The sequence below is a fragment of the Diadema setosum genome, chromosome 5, assembly GCF_964275005.1.
Source record: "Diadema setosum chromosome 5, eeDiaSeto1, whole genome shotgun sequence".
Taxonomy (NCBI): Eukaryota; Metazoa; Echinodermata; class Echinoidea; order Diadematoida; family Diadematidae; genus Diadema; species Diadema setosum.
Window position 1 is genome coordinate 16,305,241 of NC_092689.1, and position 12,210 is coordinate 16,317,450.

The 12,210-nt window shown below is 39.9% G+C and overlaps 1 protein-coding gene across 1 annotated transcript in view; it reads right to left on the reverse strand.

Annotated features, from left to right (window-relative positions):
* Nucleotides 1-256: 256 nt before the first annotated feature.
* The window catches only part of LOC140229146 (uncharacterized), a 14,375-nt gene continuing 2,421 nt past the window's right edge, over nucleotides 257-12,210 (reverse strand). Inside the window, exons 3-12 of the mRNA XM_072309412.1 lie at nucleotides 10,329-10,552; nucleotides 9,021-9,118; nucleotides 6,604-6,737; nucleotides 5,970-6,026; nucleotides 5,041-5,115; nucleotides 4,214-4,333; nucleotides 3,699-3,830; nucleotides 3,281-3,319; nucleotides 1,501-1,592; nucleotides 257-600 (exon numbers count right to left, since the gene is read on the reverse strand). Coding sequence (XP_072165513.1) covers nucleotides 492-600; nucleotides 1,501-1,592; nucleotides 3,281-3,319; nucleotides 3,699-3,830; nucleotides 4,214-4,333; nucleotides 5,041-5,115; nucleotides 5,970-6,026; nucleotides 6,604-6,737; nucleotides 9,021-9,118; nucleotides 10,329-10,552 — 1,080 coding nt within the window. The 3' untranslated portion in view covers nucleotides 257-491. The remainder of the gene's footprint in view (nucleotides 601-1,500; nucleotides 1,593-3,280; nucleotides 3,320-3,698; nucleotides 3,831-4,213; nucleotides 4,334-5,040; nucleotides 5,116-5,969; nucleotides 6,027-6,603; nucleotides 6,738-9,020; nucleotides 9,119-10,328; nucleotides 10,553-12,210) is intronic.

Below are 12,210 nucleotides of genomic sequence, written 5' to 3' on the forward strand. Positions count from 1 at the left end.
GAGAAATAAGTGCTGTCTATCCAAAGTTCTGCTACAATTTTCAAAGGTAATGATTTGCACTGAGATTGTTTAAATGACTTTTTATGTCAATTAACCCTCTGCATGCCACACGATATTACGTGTTCATAGGTTTGTGTGTAAGAGTTGTGATCATACGACTCATTGGTACAAAAAGGATTAAGCAGAGCTGCCATTTATCGGAATGGCAGCGAAACGGACACCACCATAAGCATTCAATGTGCAAAAGTTTCTTTGCCAATGTACATGATGAAATATACAAGTCTTCCAATTCACATTGACAAAGGCAGTACCATTCGTCATAAAACCGGTTATGTGTGAACAAAACAATGGCACATGTTTTGTAGGAAATGTGATTTTTTTCATTTATTCACTGCAAAAGGGGAATATCTCCTCTATGACACACACCTGAGACGACTGTCACCACTGCCACGGCGTGAACATCCCAAGCTGGGGACTACATGGAAGTGGACTCAAGATGGCGCTTCTCTCTCCGAGACCTGGGTCATGAGGTTGTTCTGCATGATGTCAATCATGCCCGGTGACTTGGAGATAGCTTTCAGCATGTCCGTCACACCATCACTGCAATGGAAGCACACAATATTAAGGAATATCTCAATTAACCTGCTGACTTCAAATATTGTGATTCCCTAAAGTGTTTCCACATGACACAAGAGGTAAAAGGCTATAAAAAAAGGGGCACTTCCGTGGGGAAGAAGATTTTCTACATGTAGGGCTTGACAATAGCTGTGGCCCAGGGCCCCTAAGAATTAATGTCAGGTCACCAAACTTCCAAAAAGGTTTTCTTGTGGTAGCTCAATCGGGCAGTTCACATTCAAAATGAATTTTCATGTTTCCTTCCATTTTGGGCCATCACATTTCTTCTTCTTTTTTTCTTTTTTTCCTTTTTTTTTCTTTTTTTTTTTTGGGGGGGGGGGGGGCCACCAAAACAAAAAATTCAAAGATTTTAGTGGCCCAAGCAGGCCACCAGAGAAAAAAAAGTTAAGTGTCGAGCTCACTATTTTGGTGACGATTTCATGACAACAGATAATTGTCCATAGCAGTGAAGATAAATAAAAATGAGACTTGCTCGTGCAATGATGGAAGAGCCTTGGAAAGCCAGGCTCATTCACAAGTCAAAAAATGGGGATTTGAGTTTGAATAGTGTGACAAAGAAAATCAATTATTTTGGTAGGCCTACTTCCATCACTATGGAATGTGGAGCCCTAACGTCGAAATGGGATGGAAAGTTTTATCAAGGTGGAAATCAAGTCTAAAAAGGTTTTATTTTCACAAAGTTGATCAGAAAGTCTTCCAATGATATGCAGAATCTGACACTGATACTTTGCTGTATCAAATCAGTTGCTAAGATACCAGGGTTATGGGCATAGACCTGGTTCTCTGTTTTTGTTTATGTCTTTGGGTTTTTATGCCCTCAGATCTTCAAAAAAGCTCTTTCTCCTTCGAAAGACATTAACTTACTTAAGGAGGCAGTTGATGGTAGAATCTGCGGAGTGCTGGAGGAGAGAGAGAACGATACGCAGGCCCTGAGCCCGCACCTCTTCTGTACTTGACTGCAATGAAAACAATGACAATGCATTTTTATTTGTGCATGTTAGCCTCAGTAGAGTAAGCATTGCTATTGAGGTGGGCCCTGGTACCATTATTTTCCTTATACGGCACTTTCATTTAACACTTTCATCTAGCATTTTCATATCAGCACCTTCACCTCAGGATTTTTACCTCATCATTTACACCTTACACTTACACTTTAACTTTCAACTAAACACTTACATGCCTAAGCACTTTTACCTCAACACTTCCATCTTAGCACTATCTTCTCAACACTTCCATCTCAGCACATTTACCTCAGTACTTTCACCTCAGCCCTTTTGTCTCATACGTTCCACCTCAGCACTTTCCCCTTGATACTTACACCTTACACTTACACCGTAACTTTCAACTCGACACTTACACATCTCAGTATTTTTATCTCAACACTTCCACCTTAGCACATTCACCTCGGCACTTTCACCTCAGCCCTTTTGCCTGAAACATTTCACTTCAGCACTTTCCCCTCAACACTTAACCTTAGCACTTTCACTTCAACGCTTACACCTCAACGCTTACACCTCAACACTTACACCTCAGTGCTTTCACCTCAGCACTGATATGTTAGCTGCTTCCACTTCAGCTCTTCTACCTCAACACTTCAACCTCAACACTTCCACCTCATTGCTTTCATACAGCTCAGCATTTTCACCTGAACACTTTCACCTCAGCACTTTCACCCAGCATCTTCAAAGAATCCAATGCATTCCTGGGCTGGAAGAGGAACAGAGCAGATGCAACACTTTTTTTTTCCAAACTATCCTATCCAATATAACCAAGGAGGTTCAAGAGAATGGAGTCACAACTGTTGCATTTCCTTTGAAGTCACGTTCGATGCCGCCACTCAAAAGTATTTGAAGCATGTGGCAAACTGGATCTGCCGCGCAGATAGGAAGACAATTGACTCATGTCTCATTGCATAATCATCAGCCACTTTCTATCGAAAATATGTCTTTGTGATGGTAATTACTTTTCGCCATCCCTACTTATAAAAGATAGGTGGTATATAATGGTAAAGACACGGGGATGCGCGAATAGAAATTGCACAAAAAATGATGAAATGAAAATGAAAATTACTCGACTGGCCGTGCCCGGCCAATAATCTGATATATCTATTAATATAGAATTATACTCCAAGATTATTCCATATCAGTTTTATTTGGAGGAATTAAGTGGAAAAGTAATAAAACCGGCTTTCCGGGAGGGTTCAGTTTTAAACACTTTCACATGATACAGCTCTGATTTACACTTTTGCACATATTTCTTGAAGGGATTGACCTTTGTTTAATGAGCCTTATCATTAAGTGAGATTTCGTTTCATTTGATAGATAAACAAGCAAAATATAGCCAACATTAAGTTCACGTTCAAAATGAATCTTCAGATTGCTCAGCAAGACGGCGGCATCAAACCCCGCCACCAAAGGCACAGATGCACCTGTGGAATTCTTTTGTACATCAATAGAAAAGTAACAACTGTTTGAATAATTACAGCCAGTTAGAACTCCATCTCTTAAACCTCCTTGATATAACCTACCAATATGAACTATTTTTCAACCAAAACTCAAGATACAGCTAAGACTGTAGATTACACATAATGCTGCAAGACATGCACACAAACAGATTAAGAAAATGAGGAATATGGGAATCTTACCTTGAGGCAAATTGTGATTATGCTCGGTAGGTGATCAACCTGCAGTAAGTAAATGCAAAGAACATTTACAGCTATCAGCACTTATTCACACTTGAACAGTACATTTCTTCAGAATCTTATAGTAACGATTATCCCAACGTCCATAAACCCTACTTTAAACACTTGGCATACACACTCAATTAGATGTTTTCCATTCAGTACTCACATCCAACATCTCAGCCCCATATCATGACTTTCTTTGCTAATTTTCAAAATCCAACAATGAGTGCAGTTGTCATGGCAACAGCAAATGCAACATACCGTTCACAGCTGTGAGCATGTCACTCATCACTTTTGAATCTACTTTCTTTGTAATCATCAAAGATCAAATATGACCCTTGTGATCAAAAGCGACTGAAGATACAATTATGGCACTTACCAGCCTGAATGCATTGTGGCGAAACTTGGCAAAGTTGGCAAGGGCTCTGGCAACGTGCGTCAGCAACTCTTTCTGGTACCGGAATTCAGTGAGCAGGGTACAGAGGGAGTCCAGACACTCCGATAACGATCCCTGTATATCAACAAAATCATGCGAGCAAGAAGTATGTCAATATATCAAATCTGGCCATCTGTCATAAATAGACCTTGCCTCATATCACAAAATGTCCCTTTTATTTTCTGTTGAAAAAAGTAGGAGACATGATCAAGTAGTGACACAAATGATAATACACCTAATTATCTCATGTAAGAGATATAGGGCCTACATATATATGTATATGCAAGTAGAATAATTATATCAAAGGCATAATCATACCATTTATTATGATAACAATTATACCATAATCTCATGAAGAATGGTTAGCATCACCAGTGTTACTTCTGCTCTTCTGCTTTCATTTTCCAGGCATTGCTTAGAACACATTCCTCTGTTAATTACAGACGTTCTGGACTGACCTGGTCTTGCTCTCCTACAGCCAGGTTGGCCACCAGGCAGGCAGCATTGCACAACACCTGTTTGTTCTTGGGTCTCGTTCGTAGCACTCTGGCCAGACAGCGCCCCGCTGAAAAATCCTCCTGCAAGCAAAAACAAAATTAAAAAAGAAAACAAATTTATACTAAAGATATGTACCATATGTTGTTGTTCTCTTTCTCACTTTCTCCTTCATTTTTTGAATAAGTTTCTGTTTTTACAAAATCATATGGGCCGTGACGAGAGAAAAGGGCCCTTATGGCATAGAATACTGAAAATGAGTTTTCACTGGCAGGTTGTAGAATGAATTCTGACGTATTTAGACATGCAAACCGTTTTCTGAAATTCCACTCCTAAGCGCCCCAATTATTACATTTAAAAATGCATGTTTTGTCAAAATCCTGTTCCTTTTTGATGCATCTATGTATGTGCACGCAGCTAGCTAGCTGATCTTTTTTTTGCACATATTGGTTTGTCAAACTTCCACATTGTTTTAATAATATGGCGATTGTGCGGGACAGCGCTAAGGGCCATTTTCTTGTGTCGCGGCGCATATATTTTTACACAATACAACTCTGCATGTCTCGGGAGGATTTCATGCAAAATCCTCTCTGGCCTGAAAAGTCTTCTTGCTATTGTCACTTGATTTAAAAACAGCTTAGCAAGAAACATCCACCACTTCTATATGACATGTTTCGTGGCAGTTTCAATGAATATGTGTATGCATTCTCGATTCATCTGGAACACTTATAACATGTACATCTAGTGCCATTAGGGTTAAGTTTTGTTTTTGTTTTTTTCTGATACACACCTGCACTATTCTGTGCCTATGCCAGTCTGTTCCCATGGACAAGCCTCCAAGTGTCTTCAAAGTGATTTCTTGCATCTGCAACATCACAACATTGATGAAAAGACATACACCACAAAGGTCAAACAGCTCAACGCATTGCCAATGGGAACTGAGTGTGCCTTGTATCAAATGTGTGGGCAGTTGAGGTATTGCAGGGGCAACAGGTTAAAATTCTATGGCATGCCAGCACTACATTTATATTGGCACAGTCTTCAGTCATTTGTAAATGGTTGCTTGTAAACTCTCCAGATGTTTTCTTTCAACGATACCATACATAAATAGTTTAGTAAGAAATGGAAATCTTATGCTCATTAATTTGTACTAGGGCCATATCATTCATGGTCCATAAATGGCCTACATTATTATGATCAATATTTCCTAAGATTGCATTTCAAAAGAATCACAATTCACACAAACGTTATACATGGAATATCTTCTCTTCACTTGTTTTCCCTTTGTCAGTTTTCATTTCCTTTTATACACACAAAATGGCCACACATGACAGTGTGGCCTTAATTTTCCTCTGTACAACTGAGGGAAATGCTTCTTCAACAATGCAGCCATGAAAAAACAGAGCAGATAACAACAACAGCAGCAACAACAACAACATGAATATTCATGTATTTCCAGAATGCAATGTAAATCTGACTGTGGGGGGGGGGGGGAACCCAACCCAATATCAACATATTATCCAAGTGTGAATGCTTGGCAGATGCACCAGAATTACATAGACAACTTTGTCGATCAAAAGTTAAGTTGGATTCCCTTTGAGGCCTGAAAGAGATAAATGTCTAGTTGTTTTGATTACTAATATTATGCAATATAATTCATCTCTAACTCTGTGATTCCTAAGAATGGTATGTGAAATAGTGTGAGTCAAAACTTGTTACCTGTTCATCATTAGATGTTGTAAGGGACAGGAGATGAGGCAAAGCATTTCGGTCATTCTGGGTAATGAAAAGCAATATATTCAGGAATGAATCAAATGATTACATACTCCATAAAAGTATCAAATATTTTGTGATCATAAATTTCCAGCTGTTGCATCATCATCTATCATATGCTCATCAAATCGAGTAATTTATTTCTTGTTTGATTTTGATTGGATTGTAAAATTAATGACTGCAAAGTCCCGATGCGATGATAAACACATCTGAATTGTAATCATGTCCAACTTCATATTTTACAAATTGCAAGAGCTCAATAACTGTTAAGTCTTGCTCTGTAGATCACCCATGTCATCAGGTCTTCAATCTAACCAAATTCTTGTTTTCCCAGTGTCTTGGATATTAAGAATGAAGCCTTTGTAACTATGGATCTCATTTATGATATAGCTTGATCATACTATAAACTCTGCTGATTCATTGCAATACCTTGTTTTGCAAGAATGCATTCTCCAAAATAATTCCAAGTGTCATCGGGAAACGATATAATCTACACTGCCCTTTCTTCAATGCGCTCTTGAAGGAGATACTGGGTAAACTCATAACAAAATAATGTGATAAGACACCAGCATCATCTCACCTCGATGATGGCTGCGTGGTTGCCTGCATGCTCCGTGATGAGATTGAGAGTTCTCACAGCCAAGAGTGCAATGGCCTCTGAAGCTTGCATGCCACACAGTTTGAGGACCGGTTGCAGTGCACCATCGGCAATGGCTGTACAGTTGTGCGACACAGTGGTACGAAAGGACGCACAGAAAAAAAAAAAGACACAAAATCTCACATTTGACAAACCCTGTGAAATGCAGCTTTCAATTCACAGCTTACAAATTGAATTGAACACCAGTGGTGTGTTGTAAGTGAGGAAATTTTGCAACATACCATCCATACTGGCAGTACAGCTGTGGGACACAGCCGCAATAAAAAGACACTTATTTAATGAAGAGAGACAAACTGCACATGTGTAACTCTGTGAAACTTTCCTCTCAATCAGAAGCTCATAAATTGAACACAACCGGAATGTTGTTCACGAGGAAAGGTTGCAATTGACCATCTACAGGTATATCATCTGAACACTTATAGGCCACAACAGCATGTGATGATAAGCAGCAAGAACAGAAACAAGGAAAAGTAGAAATTACGCGGTGCGTAATATATGTCCTCGCCGGAAGTAGCATTTTGTAGCAAAATGTGCAATATAGGTAAAAAATCAAGGTCAAAGGTCAAAATTCTGTGTAAAAGTTTTGAAGCCCTCACCTAGTGCCATCACATAAAGCAAACGGAATCGAAATCGGGTTAGAAATGGCGAAGGAGTAGCATTTTGTAGCCAATGTACAATACAGGTCAAAAATCAAGGTCAAAGGTCAAAGAAGTCAAAGGTCAAAATTCTGTGTAGAAGTTTTGAAGCCCTCACCTAGTGCCATCACATAAAGCAAACGGAATCGAAATCGGGTTAGAAATGGCGAAGGAGTAGCATTTTGTAGCAAAATGTACAATATAGGTCAAAAATCAAGGTCAAAGGTCAAAGAAGGCAAAGGTCATAATTCTGTGTAGAAGTTATGAAGCCCTCACCTAGTGCCATCACATAAAGCAAACAGAATCGAAATCGGGTTAGAAATGGCGAAGGAGTAGCATTTTGTAGCAAAATGTACAATATAGGTCAAAAATCAAGGTCAAAGGTCAAAGAAGTCAAAGGTCAAAATTCTGTGTAGAAGTTTTGAAGCTCTCACCTAGTGCCATCACATAAAGCAAACGGAATTGAAATCGGGTTAGAAATGGTGAAGGAGTAGCATTTTGTAACAAAATGTACAATATAGGTCAAAAATCAAGGTCAAAGGTCAAAGAAGTCAAAGGTCAAAATTCTGTGTAGAAGTTTTGAAGCCCTCACCTAGTGCCATCACATAAAGCAAACGGAATCGAAATCGGGTTAGAAATGGCGAAGGAGTAGCATTTTGTAGCAAAATGTACAATATAGGTCAAAGGTCAAGGTCAAAGGTCACAACTGAAATTCTGTGTAGAAGTTTCAAAGCTCCCATGTAGTGCTATCATATAAAGCAAACAGAATCAAAATTGGCTCATAAATGACAGAGAAGTAGTAAATTTAACATTTTGATCACACACGGACGCACACACGGACGGACGGACGCACGGACACACACACGTACGGAGCCCGTTTCATAGTCCCCTGCTCGAACTCGTTCGGCGGGGACAACAACACTGCCAATGTGAATGGAACTCTGGAAAGTACTGCAAAGTGAATAGACTGAAAGTGATGTAGTCTGATGGTCACATTCTGGTCCAGCATTTGAATATTGACCATATATGCATGCATGCTCAAGCAGTACATCATGTCTTTTCTTTGCTTCTCTTAATCTCTTTTAAGATGTACAAAAGGATGTGGCATATTTCTTTTCAATGACAAACACCATAGCCCTCAAGAGGAGCTAAGAAAAAACAAAGTCAATGCATACCAGGATTTAAGCTTGCATGGTGTATGTTCTGACCTCAAGATAAGTGTGAAATTGAGAGAAACAGCAGGACACTCCCCCCCCCCCCCCAACTTATATGAGTTATGGAATATCAAGCATTTCATTTTACTAATACTCTTTATAACAGTAGGCAAATATTGATTACCACTGTCTCTTTTCCACATATCTTAAACAATTTTTATCATCAAAGTACATCTGATTTCACAGTGGTCATTTGGAAAGAAATGTTCAAATGCTGAACTTGCCACATCCTGACAATTACCTTTTCAGTAATAATACATCCATTCTGACTTTATACTGCACTGGCATGGGGCAATGGAACAATAGAAAATCAGTAGAGACATGTATCAACTACATACATATCCTATGGCAAGACATCAGAATGCATGAGGTTATAATGCCTAGAGCCAAATCAGTTCAAGGAAATCATTGGGAATCAAAACAAAGCTCAAGGACCTCTTTGACCCCGCCCCCCTCAAAAAAAGAAAGAAAGAAAGAAGTGAAGGCCTACCTTTCATCTTGAGATGTGGTGACTTGACAAATATCATGAGGGAGCTGATTGCATCAATGAGAAGTGTGTCCTGACTTTCATCTGCAGTACTCAGGATGCTGACAGGAGTGTAAGAGAGAGAGAAAAAAAAACAACTATTACTATAAAAGTAAAATACTCATCATCTGACATATATCCCTGCAATAATTTCTCCTCCCATCCCCCCCCCCATGACTGAAGGATTTTGTATTGTCAATGATCATCATTGCTGACAATAAAACATGCTTCAAGACCAACAATATCAAATGCACTTTTAATCAGATAATGCCATCTTTTCTCACTAATCTATAGATGATCATCTGATGCAGAAATACTACATTTGCACTTTAAATTCAATAAATATTTCAAAGAGACTACAGATAGTGTTGGAATATTGTATGCAGCAAAGAGCTGATTTCCCTTTTCATCAAGACATGCTACCAATTTGTTCCTGATATGTATTGTTGTTCTGAGTCATGGTAGTCATTCATATCACACACTGTTAAACTTGTCTGGTGATAATACAGACCTGACAATAAAATGTAAAGCAGCTGCTAGAGATGTGTGTCAATGCACAATGAACTGAATGCCTATAGATGCTTTGAAATTATTCAACCTGCCACAAATATCTGGGAGTACATGACTCTCACAAAAGGAATCCATAATACTCTGTGATGCTCAAGATTTACTTCCGCAAAATCCCAATTTCATACTACAAGATAATCTTGCTCTGGGAATGATAGGGTTAACTCTTTATGTGCCACGTTCGCACGTCCGACTCAGTCGACGGCGTGCCAACATCGCATATTCTGCTCAACAAACAAAGCCGCCAAAACCGATCGATAAATCGCTAATCATTGCTAATCCCGCGGCACAATGAAAGCGTTTCTCGTGCTTTTGTTCCTCTCATATACGGCTTGCATTCTAAGAGGTGATTGACTATCAAGCAGTGTTCCCAACTAGATTTGCTCGTACATTCTAAGTTTCTGTCACGGTTCTATGTGCAAAAGTCATGCCTTTATAGTAATGTAGCAACTGGTCATTCAAAAGAAAAAATGAAAATAGATTCGTCATACAATTTATATCGAAACAAAGCTTGGCATTCCTCGTTAACTTTGCCTACTATTATGCCCATCTTAACAAAGTTGTAGAAGTTATACAAATTGGAAATAAAGAATTCTTTCTCAAAGCATGACTACCTTCGTGTCTCAGAATAACGTGGCACACAGGGGGTTTCCACCATGGCACATAAAGAGTTAAGCCTACAGGCACCTGCTGCACACATCCTACCTGCATATAGCCCTGATGGCCCCAGCTTCGGCCAGCAGGTGCTGGAGAGGTTGATGAGTAGCCATCATGTGTATGCCCGATGCACAGGCTCGCTTGACCGGCTGGACGTTGGCCCTCGACAGGTAGATTAGGGTCTGCATGCCTCCAAGTTCAACGACCTTTCTCAGGCCGTTGGGATCACTGACATACTTGAGGAGACCCGTAGCTGCCTCTGTCTGGAAGGACTGTTAAAGAAGGAAAATATGTGACCCGCGACAACGGTTTCAGGCAAAAGTCGGTCATTTTGAAAATTCATTTTTTCACTGAATCACATTGCCCATTTCCTAAGCTTTGCATTGATATAAAACACTTGTATTCTTCGGCACCATAAGTGGGCATAGAAAGCGAAATAAAATGCACTTTTTAAGTTGTTAGCCAGACAAAATTGCGAGAAAACGGGCTTTGAAGATTCACCTCTTACTCAAAGACAATGTCCGAGCGGCGATGCGAGGTGAGAATCACCCATCCGTACGATGGTGCCAATCGATGTGAAGCTCCGCCTCTAGCAACCACATCGCCTTCTGATTGGCTCACTGAGAGAGTCAAATTTCCCGGGCACCCTTCCTCGGAGCTCAGCGTATGGAGCCGGAAAACAATGCGGTTCGCTCGGGTTCGTTTTACCAGTACGTCTTTCAAGATGGCGGATACGATAATTGCACGTATGGTGTACATGTGTATGGTGCACGCATTATGCAATGGCATCCACACACCATGATCTGGTGCATGTAACAGGAGCGGGTGGCGAATCCACACATTTACAAATCGCGTTTTCATTGTTGTTGATTTGACTTTATCATTGGCGACCCTTTTGAAGGCAGAAAAATGCCAGAGCTGGCAAGGGTCACGCTTCCTTTTTGATTTGTTTTTACAAGCCGTGCATATGTTGCCTTGATCGGTGGTGTTGATTATAATATCAAAACAAACAAACAAACAAACACGTACGACTCGTTAGTTTGGTGCGATCTTGATGTGTAGTATTTCAATATAACAGGTTACATGTGACCTCTCCTTTCCTCTCATCATCCTTCCCTTGAGTCAGTCTGCTGTCATAATTTTTACTACATGTACAAGTAGACTTTTTTTTTTCTTTTTACCCGATTATGTCGTGCTACATGATTTTTTGTTTCACTTCCGTTGTCGAACATTGCGGTAGAATAGTTTGGATAGAAAGCCAAACGAAGAGCACGCACTACAGAGCGAGCGTATAAACCACTATAGCAAGAACAATGGAGCATGTACATTGTAATCATGCACGCGTGGACAAAGCATTCCCAAAACGCTGCAACTGGGGGTGTCTCCGAAAGCCGAATTATGTAAATGTGTGCGACGCACCAGCCAATCGCATGCGAGACCCTGCGCCGTAGCAACGCTGGGGATATTGGCGCGGCGTTCGAAAGAAGCTCGAAACTGACGAGTGCGATTCAACATAGGGTGCTTAAAATTCCATTTTCGATAGGAAAGACGTATTCTTATGCTATGAAATTTCATGTAGATGTAGAAAACATATCAAAGATTCGATTTCTGCAAAAAACCCAAATCGACAAAAATTATGGTAAAAATCTTTGTGCCCCGCCTAGGAGGGAATTTGCTCTTGCGACTTTTGCCTGAAACCGTTGTCGCGGGTCACATATGATAGATCATACATTTATGATAGTACAAAAACTCATTTCACATTATGATCAGTGTCATCATACATGCTGCTCTCCTCTTTTCATTCTAAGCCAACTGCCAACTCCGCTCATTTAGTTCATGATGGACACGTTTTACCTCTTCTTCTTCTTTTCTATACAATTGTATATACAAGCATAAAACATTTCAGAAGCACTTCTATGACACTCTAAAG